Source organism: Gallinula chloropus, assembly GCF_964237585.1.
Source record: "Gallinula chloropus genome assembly, chromosome: 12".
Lineage (NCBI taxonomy): Eukaryota > Metazoa > Chordata > Aves > Gruiformes > Rallidae > Gallinula > Gallinula chloropus.
Genome location: NC_140097.1, coordinates 22,786,262 through 22,805,668, shown reverse-complemented (window position 1 = coordinate 22,805,668; position 19,407 = coordinate 22,786,262). Strand labels below are relative to the sequence as shown.

The 19,407-nt window shown below is 66.7% G+C and overlaps 1 protein-coding gene across 1 annotated transcript; it reads left to right on the top strand.

Annotated features, from left to right (window-relative positions):
* The first annotated feature begins 2,353 nt into the window (after positions 1-2,353).
* Positions 2,354-18,088, top strand: GNAI2 (G protein subunit alpha i2). Its single transcript, XM_084269796.1, has 9 exons — positions 2,354-2,492; positions 10,204-10,246; positions 10,412-10,553; positions 10,926-11,086; positions 13,762-13,890; positions 15,702-15,831; positions 15,976-16,129; positions 17,639-17,845; positions 17,963-18,088. The coding sequence occupies exons 1-8, from the start codon at positions 2,375-2,377 to the stop codon at positions 17,827-17,829; spliced, it is 1,068 nt and encodes a 355-aa protein (XP_084125922.1). The 5' UTR covers positions 2,354-2,374; the 3' UTR covers positions 17,830-17,845; positions 17,963-18,088.
* Positions 18,089-19,407: the final 1,319 nt, after the last annotated feature.

The following is a 19,407-nucleotide window of genomic DNA, read 5'->3' as shown; positions in this document are numbered from 1 at the left end:
ACACGGGGACAGACACAGGGACGGACACACGGACAGACACGGGGACACACGGACGGACATGGGACACACGGACGGACACGGGGACACACGGACAGGCACACGGACACACGGACAGACACACGGACAGACACGGGGACAGACACGGGGACAGACACGGGGACACACGGACAGACACACGGACAGACACACGGACAGACGTGGACACACGGACAGACACACGGACACACGGACAGACACATGGACAGACACATGGACAGACACAGGGACACATGGACAGACATGGGGACACACGGACAGACACAGACACAGGGACACACGGACAGACACAGACGGACATGGGGACACACGGACAGACACACGGACAGACACGGGGGGATACAGACAGACACGGACTCGCAGGGTCAGTGCCCACGCGTGCACAGACACAGGGACACACGGACAGACAGACACGGGGACACACGGACAGATACAGGCACATGGGGTCACCGCACATGTGTGTACAGACAGACACAGGGACACACGGAGGGACATGGGTCAGTGCACACATGAGTACGGACAGACACGGGGACACACGGACAGACATGGGGACACACGGACAGACACGGGCTTACAGGGTCGGTGCACATGTGTGTACAGACACAGGGACACAGGGATGGACATGGGGACGTGCGGACAGATAGGGACAAACGGACACACAGATGGACACAGGCACACACGGACAGACACGGGCTGACAGGGTCAGTGCACACACGCACAGACAGACGGACGCACAGGGACACAGGGATGGATGGACACGGGGACACAGGGATGGACCCAGGCACATGGAAGGACATGGGCACATGGATTGATGGACGGACATGGAGACACATGGACAGGGACACATGGACAGACACGGGGACACAGGGACAGACACGGGGACAGACACCGACAGACAGACACGGGGACACATGGACAGACGGACAGGCAGGGGGACACACACACAGACACATGGACAGATAGACACACAGACACAGACAGACACACAGACAGACAGACAGACATGGGGACAGACACGGGAACACATGGACAGACACACAGACACACACAGGGACAGACAAGGACAGACACACGGACAGACACATGGACACACAGACAGACACGGGGACACACGGACAGACGGAAAGACAGGGGGACACACGGACAGACACACGGACAGGCACACGGACACGGACAGACACGGGGACACAGGGACAGACACACAGACACATAGACAGACACGGGGACAGACAGACACACAGACAGACATGGGGACAGACAGACACACAGACACACAGACAGACACACGGACAGACAGACACAGGGACAGACACAGGGACAGACGGACAGACACATGGACAGACACGGGGACAGACAGACACACAGACACACGGACAGACAGACAGACAGACACAGGGACAGACACAGGGACAGACACACGGACACAGGGACAGACACACGGACAGGGCCGCGCGCAGGGCTGGCGGGACCCGGGCGGCGCTCGGCGGCCGCCAGGGGGCGCTGTGCTCCGCGCCCCGCCCCGAGCGCCGCCGGCCCCGGGCCCCGCGGCAGGGCGGCCGGGCCGGCCCCGTCCGCGGCCGCGGGGCTCCCGAGCGCCCCGCCGGCACCCCCGGGGCGGCCCCGCGCTGCCCGGCGGCAAGGGGCGGAGCGGGGCAGCCCCCGAACCCCCCGTTCTTCCCCCCCCCCCCCCTCGGCTTTAGTCCCGCCGGGCACAGCGCCGGCTGGTCAGCGGAGCGCCCACGGGGGCGGCCCCGCTCCCTCCGCTACCCCCTCCCCCGGCACGGCGGCGTCTGGGCCAGAGCCCCCCTCGCTGCCCCCGCCCCGCGCGGTGGGTGCCGGTTTGGGGATGGGCTGCGGAGCTCCGCCGGGGGCCGGCGCGGAGCGGGGGCGGCTCCTCCTGGGCACGGGCCAGCCCCGCGGGGCACAGCCGGGAGCCTCCCTCGGGCTGTGCGGGGGGTCCGGTTCCCAGGGGAGCCTCCTTGGGAGCTGCGGGGGGGATGGGAGCTCCGGGGGGTGGGTACCCCCTGCCCGTCCCGCCCGGTCCCCGGCCGAGGAGCATCCTCCCGCGGCAGCGCAGCGCGCACGGCTCCCCGAGTCCCGCCGCACCGGGTGGATGAGGAGCAGCATCCACCCGCCCCGACGCTCCCCGGAGCCCGTCCCGGGAAGCGCCGCGGCCGGTACCGGCAGCCGCCGCGCGGGGGCCCGGCGCGCCCCGGCCCCGCCTCTTCCCGCCCCGCCCCGGCCCCGGCCCCCGGCGCAGGGCGGTACGGGCGGGGCGGGCCGGGCAGGGCAGAGCCGCGGCCGCGCAGCAGCCGCCGCCGCCGCCGCCGCCGCCGCCATGGGCTGCACCGTGAGCGCCGAGGACAAGGCGGCTGCCGAGCGCTCCCGGATGATCGACAAGAACCTGCGGGAGGACGGCGAGAAGGCGGCGCGGGAGGTGAAGCTGCTGCTGCTGGGTGAGACCCCCCAGGAACAACCCCCCCCCACCCCCCCTCCCACCACCTCCACCCCATCCGCCCCGGGCCCCGTCACGCCTCCCACCACCCCCACCCCTCCCCCGGGACGCCCCCCGCGCCCCCGCCCTGCGCTGCCCCGCAGCGACCCCGGGAAGTGGCCCGCGGGGGCCTGGCCCCGCCCCGGGGATCCCCTGGCTGCGGGATGCTGGGCCTGGCCCCGGCCTCGGGGTCCCGCCCCCCCCCCGCATCCCCCCCCGCAGGGGTGTCGTGCTCGGCTCGGGCCCGGGGGTCTCCCCAGGAGCGGGGTGCCTGCCCTGCACCCCAGCTTCCCAGTTCGCCCCGGGGTGCCGACCCGCAGCAGGCCTCGGGGATCTGTCTCCCTGGAGCGCTCCGGGGGTCCTGCGCTGGCCCTTGGGGATCCCACCCAGAGCGGGATGCCAGGCTCCAGGGGTCCCACCAGGGAGCAGGGCACCGGCCCTGCTGCAGGCTTTGGGGTGTCCCCCCCCACACTGAGTGGGCTGCCAGCCCCTACAGCAACCCCGGGTGTCCCCCAGAAGCAGGGAGCCAGCCCCATCCCAGGCTCTGGGGGTTCGGTCCTCCCAGAAGTGGGGGGCCAGCCCCACCCCACCACGGTGCCATCTAGGCCGGGCACATCCCTGGGGGCATCCCCCCCTTCCTGGCTACTCCACCCCCTTCCCCAGCAAAGCCCCACGAGCCTGGGCACCCCATCCTGCCTCCCCGGCACCACTGGCTGCCCAGCTGTGCCCAGCCATGGGCTCCCCTCCACCTGCTCTGGGCCGGCCAAGGTGGAGGCAACGGGCACCCACTGTCCCGGCACCGGAACGGGCCCGAGCCCGAGCCTGAGCCCACCATCTCGCCTTGGCCCTCCCTGTGCCGGTGGGGAGTAGGGGGGCTCCGGTGGCCTCTCTGCCCCCCACCCGCCCGCAGAGCAGGCCAGGCCCAGCGCAGCCCACAGGCGCTCTGCCTCACGGATACCCGATTTCCAAACCGATAACGGGTTCAAAGCGCCCCGGCGATGCTCCTGTGGGCGTTCACGGCCCTGCCCTGCGCCTGCGGGCGAGGCAGCCGCTTAGTTATTTTAATTCGGTATTTTCTTCCCCCCCCCCCTCCCCACTAATAACTCCCGCTTGGGGTTTTTTCATTCCCTTTCCCCAAATTCCCATGGAGAGCCTGCCTGGCTCTTGGCGCAGCCTGGGGAGCGCGGTGGGGGGGTGGGGGTGGGGGGGTCCCACGGCGCGGTGGGACTCGGGATGGGGTGAGAAATCCCCGGCTGCTGCCTGCCGGGGAAGCGCTGGCAGAAAATGTCTCGTCGCCGTCAGCAGAGGAAGCCGGCGGCAGCAGGAAGTCACGCCGAAATCCGGCAGCCCTTTATTATTTGCTCAACCCCTGCCTTGAGAAACACACCGAGCTCTGGCCGTGCAACGCCCGTTTAACGGAGCGCTTTTGGGGGGGGGGGGTCGTTTCCATTTTAGTTGGGCCCTGATGGGAGCTGCGCCGGTGGCGTGGGCCCCTCCTGGGGTGCTAGGTGGGGATCTGCGCCCCGGGGAGCTGGGGGGTTGCCAGTTGTGCAAGCTCACCCCGGCTTGTTTCCGGGGAGGGCGCGGGCAGACCGAAACCCCCACGGGGTTTGCAGGCTGCTGGGGAAACACGTGCTCACCCCTTCTCCATGAGCTGCTCCCGCTCTGGGGCCTCGCTGCCGGCTTGAGCCCCCTTACCCAATGAGAAATGGGGGTGCTGGGGGGGTTGGTGCATCATTTCCGCAGGGTCTAGGGGGCTGCTGGGGGCTGGCTGGCATGGGCAGCATCGTGCCCCACACCGTTAGCTCAGGGTGCCCAGGTTGGGGGCACGGCGAGGCGGCTGTGGGCCTGTTGCCTGGACACTGTCCTGTCCCCATGTCCCACTCTGTGCCGGGAGGAGGGCGGCCCTGCTCCCTTCTGTTGGCCTGGCTTTTTCTGATCTCAGCTGGTTTCTAAAGCCAAAAATAGGTCGAAATGGCTCTTCTGTTTAAAAAAAAAACAATCCTCTTTTTTTTAATGTTTTGGTTTTGGTTGATTTTCCCCCCTCACAGCTGTTCAGGTGTAAATAGCACCAGAGCCCAGGGGCAGCACTGCCCACTGCTCAGCCCAGCCACAGCCAGAAAAGCCTCCTGAGCTGGCAGGGAGCAGCTGGGGAGGGGGGGCTGGCTTGTGACATCCCCCCTCTGCAGGAACCGCTCCAGGTGGGGACATGGTGCTGGGGGATGCCACGTCCCCGCTTTCCACAGCTTCATTTCTTCCCCCCCGCCGTGGTCAGAGGAAAATTATTAGGGAGGAAGATGGTGTCACCCTCTGTGCCGCATCGGCCCGCGGCACGGAGATGCCTCTTCCAAGCCCCGTGTGGTTTTGGCAGTGCCTCGTGCCGTCCCGCAGCTGAGGCTTGGAGCCGGGCAGGACCGGGGGTGTGCAGCGATGGGTGGGGGGCACAGGACCCTGCTGGGCACCATGGATGGTTTGGGGCTGAGCGGGAAGCTGCCCCGGCTCGGTGCCGTGCCCCGTGTGAGGCCATGGGCCCGCTTCGGCCTCTCTGCCGCCATGGCAGGCGAGGGGAGAGTGTTGGGATGCTCCAGAGGGATGCAGGTCAGTCCCTACCTCCTCATCTTCCCACAGAGGATTAGTCAGGGGAAAGGATTTCCTGGGTGCTTGGGGAAGGTGTTTTGGGGGGGGAAGGTGCAGCCCCCAGGGAGAGGATGCTCCCCTTGCACCCCACCCAGCCCGGGCTGCTCCGGTGTCGGTCCGAGGTGCCTCCTGGGTGCTGGGCTGGGCTGAGTGGTTCCTATTGTGCTTTTTTTTTTGGCTTTGAGGCTTGCATAAAAATAGAGGAAGGGAGGGACCAGCTGCAACTTTCGGAGGCCGCGTTGCCCCGGCACTACCCCAGCTTCGCGTGCGAGCGGCCGGGTGTGCTGCGCGTGGCCCCGTCCTGGGGCCTTGCTTCATCCTACCCCCTGCCCCAGCCTGGGGCTATGGGAGAGGACGGGGTCCCCGCTTTGATGGGGATGCTGGTGAGGCCCCAGTGGTGTTTGGGGGCCATGGACTGGGACATGTTGTGGAGGGAGGGGGCCGCAGGGAAGAGCTCGGCGCTGTTAGATCTGGGGGGAACCTGCATCCAGCCCCTCCGGAGCTGGCAGCCAGCGCTGGGATGGGACATGGGGATGGAGCTGTGGTACCCTGTCCCGGGTCACCGGTGCTGGCTGGGGTGCAGGCAGCCACCCTGCTCCCAGACAGGCGCCGAGGCTCTGCCCAGGTTGAAACACAACCTACACCTTGGGAACACACTCTGTACCTGTGGGACTCAGCGTGTGTTCCCTGTGCACACGGGTGTTGCAGTACAGGGGGTCACACGCCTGCACAGGGGGTGGTCGCTACCGAAGGCCGCGGGCTGAGCACTCCCAAGGAGCCCCCATCACCCTCCCTGTCCCCCACTGGCCGGGCCAGCGGGCACCGGCTGGGGATGGCGGCGTGCCCGGGCGGCCCTGCCGCAGCCGGTGCCGGCCTGGCCTCGCCACGGCCGTGGGGTTTCCTGCTCTGGGCCGGAGCGTTGGGTTTCCGGGCCGGAGGCCGGCTGAATCACCGGAGCTGGGGGCCGCTGAGTAATTCTCCATCCCCAGCGCTGGAAAACCCAGTGTGGGGGGAGCTGGGTGCTGGTGTCAGGGCGGGACGGGGGAGACGATGGCAGCCGGCGCAGGGACACGACGCTCCAGGTGTTTGGGCAGGGGTACAGGGGACATGGCAGCATCCTGGAGGGGCTGGTTGGGGGCGGGGAGGGGGGAGCATTGTGGGGGTGGTCTTGAGGAGCTCTATTTTCTAGGGCTGAACCTCCAAACAGCTGCTGGTGGGCCCCGAGGGCTCTGGGAGGAGCGGGCGGCTTGGCACGGCCACCGAGTGTAGTGGGGGGACCCTCCTGAGCCAGCATGGAGGGTGAGGGCAAAGGGGGGAGGCTGCTGGGGAGAGAGGGACCGCTCCAGCTGCGGCAGGGGCAGGATCAGAGCGCCAAAGTTCCGGGATTCCTGGAAAAAACCAACCCCAAGGCACAAGGATAGTTTTGTCCAGGTTGCCAACGCCAACGGCTCCTGTTCGGGGGGAGGGATGAGGGGGTCACACCAGGGGTGTGTTTGCTGCCTTCCCTCCCCAGGGAAGCATCCCCATCCCCAACCCCAGCCCACCCCTCAGCGTGCCCCAAGCCCTTCATTTTTGTGGGGTTTTTAACGTCTCTGTCAGCTGCCTTGGATGGGGTGTGGGGGGGTCTGCACCTCCCTGGTTCCCCTCAGGTTTTGGAGGGTCCTGCCCAGGACACAGCACCCCGCTGGCTGCCGATGGACGGGGTCCTGGGAAGCAGCCAGCCCCAGATCCCAGTGGGATGGCCCCTGGGAGGGCCCTGTGCCGCTGAGGGGTTGTAAAGCAGTGTGAGTGTTTCCACAGCGATTTTCCATCTCTCCTTGGGAGGAAGGAGGATGCTGAGGGGATCTCTCTGTGTTGGGTTTGTGCTGGGTCTTTGGGGGACTCTGCCTTTGGTACTCACCTCTCCAAGTCCTCTTTGGTGGCCGGGACCCCGTGGGTGCTGGAGGGGGTACGCTCTGCAGCCGTCCCTCTGTCCAGCCACCCTCCTGCCCCTGTGGGGAGCGGGGCTGGCAGGTTTGGCTGGCAGGAGCACCCCTCTGTAAATCAACAGCTGCTGTTCCCTGGGTCAGGAGGACTTGCTGGTGTGGTGGGCGAGGATGGAGCTGCAGGGATGGGGATGGCCCCGACCTGCTGACTGCTTAAATCCCAGCTCCCACCCTGCAATAAGGAATATTTTCCAGCTCTGCATCACTTCCATCCGTGCCTGGATATTGGAACCAGCACAGCGCCGTGTGGCGGGATGGAAAATCCCCTCCTGGCAATGTGGGGGGTGAGGTGGACCCCAAAACCTGTGGCTGGCTTCATGAATGTATGGAATTCAATACATGCTGGAGAGAAACATATTGTGGGTCTGGGATGGAACGTGTGCTGGCTGGAGAGCAGGGTAAATCACGGGCTGCCGAGCACCCCTCCGCTCAATCCCTTTCTTGCCGGTGGGTTCCCGGCGCGTTCCAGAGCCAGGAGGCTGCTTCTCAGCTTTGGAAGACTATTTTTTATCCAAAAAAAAAAAGGGGGAGGGGAGAAGCAGCACTGCCCTGGGAATGGGCACTGCCCTGGGAATGGGTGCTCCCCTGGGAATGAGCAGTGCCCTGGGAATGGGTGCTCCCCTGGGAATGGGCACTGCCCTGTACCGTGGGCTGGAAGGGCCATCAGCGAGCTGGCAGGGCTGGGGGAAGCCCAGCCAGGGGGTCAGCCCACAATGGGAGCTTCTCCCCATCTTGTGTCCGTGCGTCCATCCACCCCCTGACAATGCCTGTCCGGTGCCGGGGCTCCGGAGGATGTGAAGCCCCCCCCGGTTTGGGCCGGAGAGCGGGAGCTGGCGCAGTGCCTGGGGATTGTTTGGGGGCTGAATGGAGGGTGGCCAGGGTTTTCCTGGGATTGGAAGCCCTTCCCCTTGGCCCTGCTGCCCCCAGAGGGACTGGTGAGAGTCTCCCAGCCCTTGGTTGTGAGGGGTACACCGGTGCTGGGGGTGGCGTGGCGGGGGGGATGCAGACAGACTCCCCTTGGTTAGGTGAAGGCAGTGACTTGGAAAGGGAAACTGGGGTGGATGTGTGTGTGTGTGGGGGTGTGTTTGGGGGGGTCTTATTAACTCAGGCCTGAATTTCTGCATCCCTGAGGTGCTGCGTGGAACCGGGGGTGCCATGGCAGGGCTGCCTTCTGCGGGGCAAGGGAAATGGCCGGTGCTGGCGAGTGCCGTGCCGCCCGGTCCCCAGCGGGCAGGACATCCCGGGAGGGCTGTTTCCTCCGGGCAGGGAGCAGATGTCAGGCAGAGCAGGAGGCTGGGGGGGGGTGGGCTGGCTGGCACCTCGCCCCAGGGATGCCAGTTAGAGGGTTCTCTCCTGTGGCATGCCTTAGTTTCCCTGCCTGTGCGCCCACTGGGGACCGTGAAGGCAGCTGTCAGCAGCCGAGCGTGGCGGTACAGGGTGGTAGTGCCAGAAATCAGAGAGGTTTAGTGGAAAAAATGAAGGGATCAGCTGAGTCTCTTCCCCTCCCTGCTCCTGGCTCTGGGCAGGAGTTGCCAGCACTGACCACGAACGCCGGCCCGGCACGGCCGGCTGCCGCGTCAGCATCCCTGGGACGCTGGGGGAGGTTGGGTCGGCAGCACCAGGGGAGAGCCTGGCTGTACTGAACGCTCCCTTGGCACATACAGCCTGGAGTTGGGGGGTCGTGGCAGGGTCTGTGTAGCCCCAGCATGGCCCCAACTTTGGGGTGCTCTGTGCCCCATGCAGTCCCCACCGTGATGCCGGCGGGCGGACGGCGCTCTCTCCGCGCCGCTGTTTCTCAGCTGGCAGGATGGGCTCTGGTTTTCCAGGATAATTTTAGCATAATCTCTTTTTTTACCCTTTTTAATGTTGCCTCCTCCACCATCTCCGTCCCTGCGGCTGCCCCAGCACAGCCCTGCCCCAGCCTGCTCAGGGCCCCGGCGCTGGGGCAGCAGCAGAGGGACCCCCAAACGGGGCACAGGGACTGGCTGGGCACTGGGGGATCCCCTGGGATTGGCAGTGGGAAGCAGGGACCGCTCTGGTCCCGATCTGTGGGACCCAGGGCGAGGCGGGTGCTCATTCATCGGGGCGGCACTCCCTGCGTGGGGAGGGGACGAGGAACACGCTCTGTCCCTTGCAGCTTCCCCTTCCAGCTTCCCCTTTCTGGCAGCAGGGATGACATCTCCCCATCCTCCCGCCCGAGCCTGGGCCCTGTGTGCGTCACCTTTGCAGAGGACCCATCCCATGGGGACAGGCTGGTGGTGGGGAGCCTTCGGCACCCCAGCTGCCCCCTCAGATCCCTGGGCATCCCATGGGTGGATGCTGAAGCATAAACTGGCCCCAAAAGCTGTCGGCTTTGCTGGCTGGCAGCTGCCTCCGCAGCCCAGCTGGGGTGCAGGGCCTGGCACCCCAGGAAGCATCCCGGGGGCGGCTGGTCTAGCCGGCAGCCACTCGAGCAGAGGCAGAGGGAGCAGCTTCTTCCCGAGTTCCCCAGAGGGGTGGCTGTGGGTGCCCGTGCCCCTGCCCAGCGGCACGAGCATCTCCAGGTCCTGGCTGCTGCCAGCTCCAGCCACAGGCAGGGCTGATGCTGCACCATCCCCCAGCATGATCCCAGATTTGGGATGCGGGAGGCAGCAGCCAGGTTCAGGCTCTCTGCCTGGAGCTGGGTGCCAGGCAGGGCTTTGCTCCTGGTCACTGGGGGCTCCCCGCTGCAGAGCTCAGCCAAAGCTGGGGTGCCACTCCTCTGGGCTGCAGTGTGCCGGGGCGGCGGTGCCAGTGTCGGAGCACTGGTGCCGTTTGCCTGGCCCAGAGCAGGTGCTGCTTCTGCCCCTTGTGAGCTACTGCAAGGTCCCTCCTGGGTTCCCCTTCCCCTTCCTTGTCCCTGGCATTCGCAGTGCCCATCCAAGCATCTGCTCTGGAGGATGCTGGGAGCTCTTACTGAGGCCGAGGCGCGTGCCGCGCTCCCTCGCTGCCATGGGGGGAGTCCCACAGGGGTGTGGGCCTCGCTTTTGGGCAGCACCTCACTCCTTGTTCCCCCTTCTCGTTTCTCCCCAGGAGCTGGCGAGTCTGGGAAGAGCACCATCGTCAAACAGATGAAGTGAGTGGTCCAGGCGGCAGCGCCGCGCAGACCGCGGGTTCCCAAACTGCCAGGGGCTGGGGGAAGCTCCCATCAGCGTTGTCACGGAGCACGGGTGGGGGAGCAGCACCCCAGGGTGCCCCGCCACGGACTGATCTTGCCCCCCGTGTCTCTCCCCTGACCCAGGATCATCCATGAGGATGGCTACTCAGAGGAGGAGTGCCGGCAGTACAAAGCTGTGGTCTACAGCAACACCATCCAGTCCATCATGGCCATCATCAAGGCGATGGGGAACCTGCAGATTGACTTCGGAGACTCCTCCAGAGCGGTGGGTGTCCTCCCGCTCCCGATGGCCTGGCAGGGCTTGGGGGGGGTCCTGGGCTGGGGGTGGGGGTGGGGGCAATAGCAGACCTGCCCAAAGCTGGGCTGGGATGAAGGGTGGCCCTGCCCACTCCCTGTGGCTCCCTGGCTGGCTGCAGCCTCCTGGCCATGGTGCTGGGGTGGGGACGGGACACCCAAATTGTAACCCATGGATGCCCTGCCCCACACAGCCCCGTCTGGGGGCAGGGCTGGGGGGGGGTCCCATGGGGCTCATCCCTACCCACAACCGGAGCTCCGTCCCCACCGTCACGTGGTCCCTGTGGGGTAGAGGGAGCTGGGACACCCCGTGCCGACGCCTGCGCCCCGCTGGTCCCCGCAGGATGACGCTCGGCAGCTGTTCGCGCTCTCCTGCACCGCCGAGGAGCAGGGCATCCTGCCCGAGGACCTGGCCAACGTCATCCGCAGGCTCTGGGCTGACAACGGGGTCCAGGCCTGTTTCAACCGCTCCCGAGAGTACCAGCTGAATGACTCGGCTGCCTAGTGAGTACCCCCGCTCCCCCCCCAGCCGCTGGGTCCTGCAGGCACCCCGCTTTTATTGAGCAACCAACACCCCCCCCTCCTCCCCCTTCCCCGGGCCGCTGTTCCCCATCGCTGAGCGCCTCGGGGCTGGTGCTGCCACTTCCCGCCCGGCGCTGGGGCCGGAGCAGAACTGGGAAGGCGGATGTTTCGAAAGCCGTTTCCTCCTCTGGTGGGGGGTGCTGTATCCCCTGGGCATCGCCCCCCCTGCTCCAGCACCTGCAGCCTTTCCCTGGGGAACAGTCTCTGCTGGCCTCCCTGAGATGCCACCCCCGTTTTGAGCACATCTAAGGGGGTCCCCCATCCTCATGGCCCTTTGTGGGCTGCACAGGCAAAGAAAAAGCCCTGCAGAAAGTCCCAGGGCCATGGTGGGATGAGCAGGAGGCGCTCACAACTCTTCTTTCCTCTCAGCCTGGTCTGTGGGAAGGCTGGGCCTGAGCCTGACATTAGCCCCCCAGTGCTGGCCCTGCTGGGGATTGGGGCACCCCTGGGCCCCGCCGCTGTCCCAGGGGCTGCGCAGTGCCCGCTGTGTGCCGCTGGCACCGGCGGGTCCCTCTGAGGTTGCTGGTGGGAAGAGGTGGCAGGGAAGCTCCTGGCAAGTGCCAGGCCTGGAGGAGCTCCTGCTGCACCCACGGCTTTCGCTTCCTCCAGCCTGCCAGCTGACCCCCCCACCCCCCACCCCCCAGCCCCCTGCCCGCTCTGCCCCAGCCGGCACCGGGGCTCCCTGGCAGTGCCAAGCTGGGCTGTGGGTGCCGGTTTGGAGGCTGGGGCGGGTGCCTGGCTGCTGCTCACGTGTGGTTTTGAGCAAGAGCATCCACGACGGGCCCCCCCAAGAAGGGAGGGGCGCGTTTTGGAGCGTGTGGCGTGACACGGGGTGGGCAGGTGTTGTTTGGGGGCCGCCCGCAAGCTGCCGCTCCCGCCTTTCCCCAGCCCTGGGGAGCTGCTGGTGCCGGTGCGCCCATCTGTGCCGTGGGGATGGTGCTGTCCACGGGGGTGCTGCAGCACCCCGGGGATGAGGTGCGTGCCCCGGCCCCTTGGGGTGCTGGGGGTGCCGGGCTGGGCGCTCGCCGGCACCCTGGGGCCGGGCGTGAGGTCCGAGGGCGGCCGGCGTGGCGCGCGGGCCTGCTGCCGTGTTTCCTGTTTTCTTGTCAGCCGGAGGCCGCGGGTGTTTCCGGCTGTTTTCGAGCTGCTCCGCGGTGACGGGCGTCCCCCCCCCCCCCCTTTCCCCACCCTCGTACCCGTGGCGGGGTCCCGGCAGCTCCGGTTGTCCCGGAGCCTTTCCCGGGAGCTGAGGAGCCGCCGCGCTGCCGTGGGATCCCCGTGGCCTCGGGACCTGTAATCTGGTTTTCACCAGATTACGGGGTTGCAAAGGCCTTAATTAGCTGAGCCTAATTTGCTTAAAGGAGCCCGTTTGCGGTAACCCAATTAAAGCAACACGAGCCGGGGAAATTAAAACCTGCCTCCATCCCCCCACCCCCAGGACCCCTCCAACTGGGTCCCTGTGGCAGTTTTGGGCCTGGGGCACCGGGAGCCGGGCTCTGGCGGGGCTCTGCCAGCCCGGTGGGGAACTCGGGGCAGGCAGCGGCCTCCCGGTGCAGCTCCCGGTCCCTCCGGCCGCCCGCCTCCCGCTTCCTCCCAGGATGCCGGCCCTTTGTGCTGGCTGACTATAAATGGCACCGCGCCATCGATTGTTTCCGCTGGCGCTGCGGCCGGTTGCCATGGCACTGAATACTTTCCTCTTGCTGCTTCCCCCCCCATGCAAACGCTCAGGGAAAGGGGGGGTGGGCGAGGGAGGTGGGGAGCCCCCCAACCCCGGCTGCAACCCCTGCCCAGCCCCCGTGCTCCTCTGCAAGCCCCCTTGCATCTGCACACCCCCCATGCCGTGGGCCTGGCAGGGCTGTGGGGTACCCTGGGGTGCTGATGGGGGCTGCTGGCCCGTGGCCAGTGCTGCCCACCCTGGGCGGGGGATGCTGGGGTGCAGAGGCACCCCTTGCCCTGCATACCCCCCATGCCATGAGCCTGGCAGGGCTGTGGGGTATCCTGGGGTGCTGATGGGGGATGCTGGGGTGCAGAGGCACCCCTTGCCCTGCATACCCCCCATGCCATGAGCCTGGCAGTGCTGCAGGGGTACCCTGGGGTGCTGATGGGGGCTGCTGGCCCATGCTTAGCGCTGCCCACCCTGGATGGGGGATGCTGGCGTGCAGAGGCACCCCTTGCCCTGCATACCCCCCATGCTATGAGCCTGGCAGGGCTGCAGGGTACCCTGGGGTGCTGAGGCACCTCTTGCCCCGCACACCCCCCATGACATGAGCCTGGCAGGGCTGCGGGGTACCCTGGGGTGCTGATGGGGGCTGCTGGCCCCTGCTCAGCGCTGCCCACCTTGGGTGGGGGATGCTGGGGTGCAGAAGCACCCCTTGCCCTGCATACCCCCCATGCCATGAGCCTGGCAGGGCTGTGGGGTACCCTGGGGTGCTGATGGGGGCTGCTGGCCCGTGCTCAGCGCTGCCCACCCTGGGTGGGGGATGCTGGGCTGCGGGGCAGGGGACCTCAGCTGCCGATGTGGGGGTGCCCCATGGGTTTTGGGTGAGTCACACCCCCCGGGCCAGCTTCCCCAGCGTCTTTCTGCCCCCCTTCCCCAGCTACCTGAACGACCTGGAGAGGATAGCCCGTGCCGACTACATCCCCACCCAGCAGGACGTGCTGCGTACCAGGGTGAAGACCACTGGCATCGTGGAGACCCACTTCACCTTCAAGGACCTGCACTTCAAGTATGGCCAACCCCTTCCCTGCTGCCTTTTCCGATGGAAACCCAAAATAACCCTCCCTTCCTCCCAGCCCCGGGGCCGGATCCTGCTCACCCAGCGCCCGTGCCAAGCCCCCCCTACTTCCCCCCCCACCAGCTTTGCTCATGGTGGAGCCGCTGCCTGGGCCGGCGAGCGGAAGCCACCAAAATAGCTGGAGCAGCCTCAAAACCGGGCCTGGGCCCGGGGGCGGATCCAGCCTCTGGCAGCAGGAGAAGGGGAAGGCCTCTCCGCGCCATGACACCGCTTCCGCTGCGGGCCAGGCCCCACGCAGGGGTCCCGCAGCCACTGCCCGAGGCAGAGCCCTGGGAAGGAACCGGGCCTCGCACCCATCCCTTGGGATTTAGGCCTCGCTGCTGGTGGAAAGAGCTGCTAGGGTCCTGCCCAGGCATGGAGGGGGGGCTCACAGGGACCCCTGTGCCACCCCGGGGGGTTGGCGGGGCTCGGTTGTGCTTCGGAGGTGGGGTGAGAGGATGGAGCACAGCCAGGGGGAAGCCTCGCCCCTGCCCCGAGGTTGGAAGGGGGCAGGATGCTGCTCCCGGGCTCTTGGCCCTGGAGGCAGGAGGAGGGGTGTGTGGTGCCCTGGGACCCTCCCTGAGCCCCCGTAGGGCCCTGCTGGGCCCTTGTACAGCCCCAGACGGCCCTGCTGAGCCCTTGTATAGCCCTGCTGAGCCCCCATACAGCCCTACTGAGCCCTTGCACAGCCCCGTACAGCCCTGCTGAGCCCCTGTATAGCCCTGCTGAGCCCTTGTACAGCACTGTACAGCCCTGCTGAGCCCTTGTACAGCACTGTATAGCTCTGCTGAGCCCCTGTATAGCCCTGCTGGGCCCTTGTACAGCCCTGTACGGCCCTGCTGAGTCCCCATACAGCTCTACTGAGCCCTTGTACAGCACTATACAGCCCTGCTGAGCCCTTGTATAGCCCTGCTGGGCCCTTGTACAGCCCCGTACGGCCCTACTGAGCCCCCATACAGCCCTGCTGAGCCCTTGTACAGCCCCATACAGCCCTACTGAGCCCTTGTACAGCCCCGTATGGCCCTGCTGAGCCCTTGTACAGCACTGTACAGCCCTGCTGAGCCCCTGTACAGCCCTGCTGAGCCCTTGTACAGCCCTGTACGGCCCTGCTGAGCCCCTGTATAGCCCTGCTGAGCCCTTGCACAGCCCTGTATGGCCCTACTGAGCCCCTGTATAGCCCTGCTGAGCCCTTGTACAGCCCCATACGGCCCTGCCGAGCCCTTATACAGCCCTGTACGGCCCTGCTGAGCCCTTGTACAACACTGTACAGCCTGGCTGAGCCCTGTACTGCCCTGCTGAGCCCCTGTATAGCCCTGCTGAGCCCTTGTACAGCCCCGTACGGCCCTGCTGAGCTCCTGTATGGCCCTACTGAGCCTACAGCCATGTGGCCCAGCTCCAGTGGCTGCTCCCAGCCCTGGCCCAGCCCTGCAGAGCGGGTCTCTGAGAGCAGCTCCTGGAGCTCTGGGGAGCATCGTGCTGCTGCGGGCTGGGAGAGGTGGCCGGGTCCTGCCCTCGCTCGTGGTGGGGAAGAAGCCCAGACCCCACCTGGGATGGGCAGCGGGTGCTGGCACAGATTTCTGGCACCTCCAACCCCCCCCACCCCACCCCTGGAGCAGAGGTGCCATGCTCTGCCCACCCTGGAGCCTTTTCCTGGCGCAGCCCCTGCTCTGGGCGGCTGGGGAAACTGAGGCAGGGGGACAGGGGGTGAAGGGTGGTGAGGCTGGGGGGCTGGCACCCAGTGCCACAGCACCTCCCTGCCACAGGATGTTCGACGTGGGTGGGCAGCGCTCGGAGAGGAAGAAGTGGATCCACTGCTTCGAGGGGGTGACAGCCATCATCTTCTGCGTGGCCCTGAGCGCCTACGACCTGGTGCTGGCTGAGGACGAGGAGATGGTGAGTCAGGGCTGGGTGGAGCTCCTTGGGATGGGGGGTGGGGGGGATGGTGACCCCTAGCAGGAGCGGGGTGGGGGGCAGTGGGGTGGGTGCTGCCCTGGGGGGGGGTCCCTGCCCTGCTCAGGGTGCTGTCTGTCCCTGCAGAACCGGATGCATGAGAGCATGAAGCTGTTTGACAGCATCTGCAACAACAAGTGGTTCACAGACACGTCCATCATCCTCTTCCTCAACAAGAAGGACCTCTTCGAGGAGAAGATCTTGCACAGCCCCCTGACCATTTGCTTCCCAGAGTACACAGGTACTGGGGAGGGGTCCCTCGGCCTGTCTCGCCCCCAGACCCCTTGCAGGAGGGGTGGGCAGTGCCTTACCAGAGCCAGGCAGCAGGAGTTACTGGGGATGGAGATGGTGGGGCAGCAAGCGGGGTGCGGTGGTGGTAGGGGTGTCCTGGGGGTGGGGGACACACACGAGGAGCAGGAGTCTTGGGGGAGGTTCAGCTGAGGCTCACTCTGCCCAGGGAGCATCAGCCTGGCTCTGGGGTAGGGACCTGAGCCATGAACCCCTCAGTGCTGGAGGATGAGGGGGTCTGGGCGAGTGTGGGGTGCTCCCCAGGTGACCGTGGGGTGCTCCCCGGGTGAGCGTGGGGTGGTCCCCAGATGACTGTGGGGTGCTCCCTGGGGTGAGTATAGGGTGCTCCCTGGGTGAGCGTAGGGTGGTCCCCAGGCAAGCGTAGGGTGGTCCTTGGGGGAGCGTGGGGTGCTCCCCAGGTGAGTGTGGGGTGGTCCCTGTGTGAGTATGGGGTGGTCCCTGGGTGAGCGTGGGGTGGTCCCTGTGTGGGCATGGGGTGGTCCCCGGGTGAGTGTGGGGTGGTCCCCGGGTGAGTATGGGGTGGTCCTCTGGGGAGTGTGGGTTGGTCCTTGGGGGATGTGGGGTGTTCCCTGGGTGAGTGTAGGGTGGTCCCTGTGTGGGCATGGGGTGGTCCCTGGGCAAGTGTGGGGTGGTCCCTGGGTGGGCATAGGATGGTCCCTGGGTGAGCGTGGAGTGGTCCCTGGGGGAGTGTAGGGTGGTCCCTGGGTGGGCATGGGGTGGTCCCTCGGTGAGTGTGGGGTGCTCCTTGGGGGATGTGGGGTGTTCCCTGGGTGAGTGTAGGGTGGTCCCTGTGTGGGCATGGGGTGGTCTCCAGATGAGTGTGGGGTGGTCCCTGGGCAAGTGTGAGGTGGTCCCTGGTGGGCATGGGGTGGTCCCTGGGTGAGTGTGGGGTGGTCCTCTGGGGAGCGTGGGGTGGTCCCTGTGTGGGCATGGGGTGGTCCCCAGATGAGTGTGGGGTGGTTCCTGGGTGATGTGGGGTGCTCCCTGGGTGAGTATGGGGTGGTCCCTGGGTGAGCATGGGGTGGTCCCCAGGCAAGCGTGGGGTGGTCCTCTGGGGAGCGTTGGGTGGTCCCTGGGCGAGTGTGGGTTGGTCCTTGGGGGATGTGGGGTGTTCCCTGGGTGAATGTAGGGTGGTCCCTGTGTGGGCATGGGGTGGTCCCTGGGCAAGTGTGGGGTGGTCCCTGGGTGGGCATGGGGTGTTCCCTGGGTGAGCATGGGGTGGTCCCTGGGTGAGCATGGGGTGGTCCCCAGATGAGTGTGGGGTGGTCCTCTGGGGAGCGTTGGGTGGTGCCCAGGCAAGTGTGGGATGGTCCTCTGGGGAGCGTGGGGTGCTCCCCAGGTGAGTGTGGGGTGGTCCCTGTGTGGGCATGGGGTGGTCCTCAGGGGAGCGTGGGGTGCTCCTTGGGTGAGCGTGGGGCACCCAGCATCTCCTCCTCCCCAGGGGCCAACAAGTACGACGAGGCAGCCAGCTACATCCAGAGCAAGTTCGAGGACCTGAACAAGCGGAAGGACACCAAGGAGATCTACACCCACTTCACCTGCGCCACCGACACCAAGAACGTGCAGTTCGTCTTCGACGCCGTCACCGACGTCATCATCAAGAACAACCTGAAGGACTGCGGGCTCTTCTGAGCCCCTGCGCTGCCAGGTGGGCCCCTCACCCCCTCCCCACCCCCAAAACAGGGTGACAGAACCCCCCCCAGCAACAGGAGGGGTGCTGCCCCACACACCCCCCCACCCTGCTCACCCCCCGTCTCTCTCCTAGGAGCTCCGGCCGTGCCGTGACGGAGGGGCCGCGCCGCCCACCCACTCCTGCTTCTCTTTGGATTCATCCCCCCCCCACACCCCCCACCTCACAGAGACTTTTTGGGTGCCAGCAGAGCGGCAGGGCCCGTGCCCCCCACCCCCGCCCCCCCCCTGCTCGCCCCCTCGGCGGCGTCACCCTCTCTGCCTTCCTGGGGACAAATGAGGTGCCACCTTGGGCTCCAGCCCCCCTCCCTCAGCCCCCCCATTCCCCCCCAATTCCCCCCGTTCCCTCCCAAGCCCCCCCCAGCTCTCACTGTTTACATTTCAAGCCTTGCTGGCGCGGGGCTGGGGGGGGACACAGGGGTCCCCTGGGGACCCCCACCCGGCCGCTAACCCGGCCACCGACATTCCTGTTAGCAACTGGGGAAGGGGGAAAAAGGGGGGGGAAGAACAAACCCACACACCCCCCACCCACCCCAAACCGGCGCCTAAACCTAAACCCACTGCCCCACACCCCCCACACCCTGCACCCCACATCACACAGAGCACCCCACACACAGCACCCCACACTGCCCCACACCCCCCACACCACACACCCCACAAACCCCACATCACACACAGCACCCCACACTGCCCCACACCCCCCACACCAGACACCCCACATCACACACAGCACCCCACACACAGCACCCCACACTGCCCCACACCCCCCACACCATCCACCCCACATCACACACAGCACCCCACACACAGCACCCCACACTGCCCCACACCCCCCACACCAGACACCCCACATCACACACAGCACCCCACACACAGCACCCCACACTGCCCCACACCCCCCACACCACACACCCCACAAACCCCACATCACACACAGCACCCCACATTGCCCCACACCCCCCACACCAGACACCCCACTTCACACACAGCACCCCACACTGCCCCACAAACCCCACACCATCCACCCCACACACCCCACATCACACACAGCACCCCACACACCCCAACCTACACTGCCCCACAAACCCCACACCATACACCCACAAACCCCACCCCACACACAGCACCCCACACACCCCACCCCACAAACCCCACACACAGCACCCCCCCATCACCCCACCCCACACACCCCATGAACCCCACCCCACACACAGCACCCCACCACCACCACCCCTCCACCCCACACACCCCACATCACACACAGCACCCCACACCCCACAAACCCCACACACGGCACCCCCCATCACCCCACCCCACACACCCCATGAACCCCACCCCACACACAGCACCCCTCACCACCACCACCCCACCCCACACACCCCACATCACACACAGCACCCCACACACCCCACACCTCACAAACCCCACACACAGCACCCCCCATCACCCCACCCCACACACCCCACGAACCCCACCCCACACACAGCACCCCTCACCACCACCCCCCCACCCCCCACACCC

Excerpts from the sequence above, each read along its gene's own strand:
- GNAI2 (XM_084269796.1), top strand. The coding sequence starts at position 2,375 with ATGGGCTGCACCGTGAGCGCCGAGGACAAGGCGGCTGCCGAGCGCTCC. Across the intron at positions 10,247-10,411 it reads ACCATCGTCAAACAGATGAA|GATCATCCATGAGGATGGCT; the intron begins GTGAGTGGTCCA and ends CCCCTGACCCAG. Across the intron at positions 15,832-15,975 it reads TGGCTGAGGACGAGGAGATG|AACCGGATGCATGAGAGCAT; the intron begins GTGAGTCAGGGC and ends CTGTCCCTGCAG.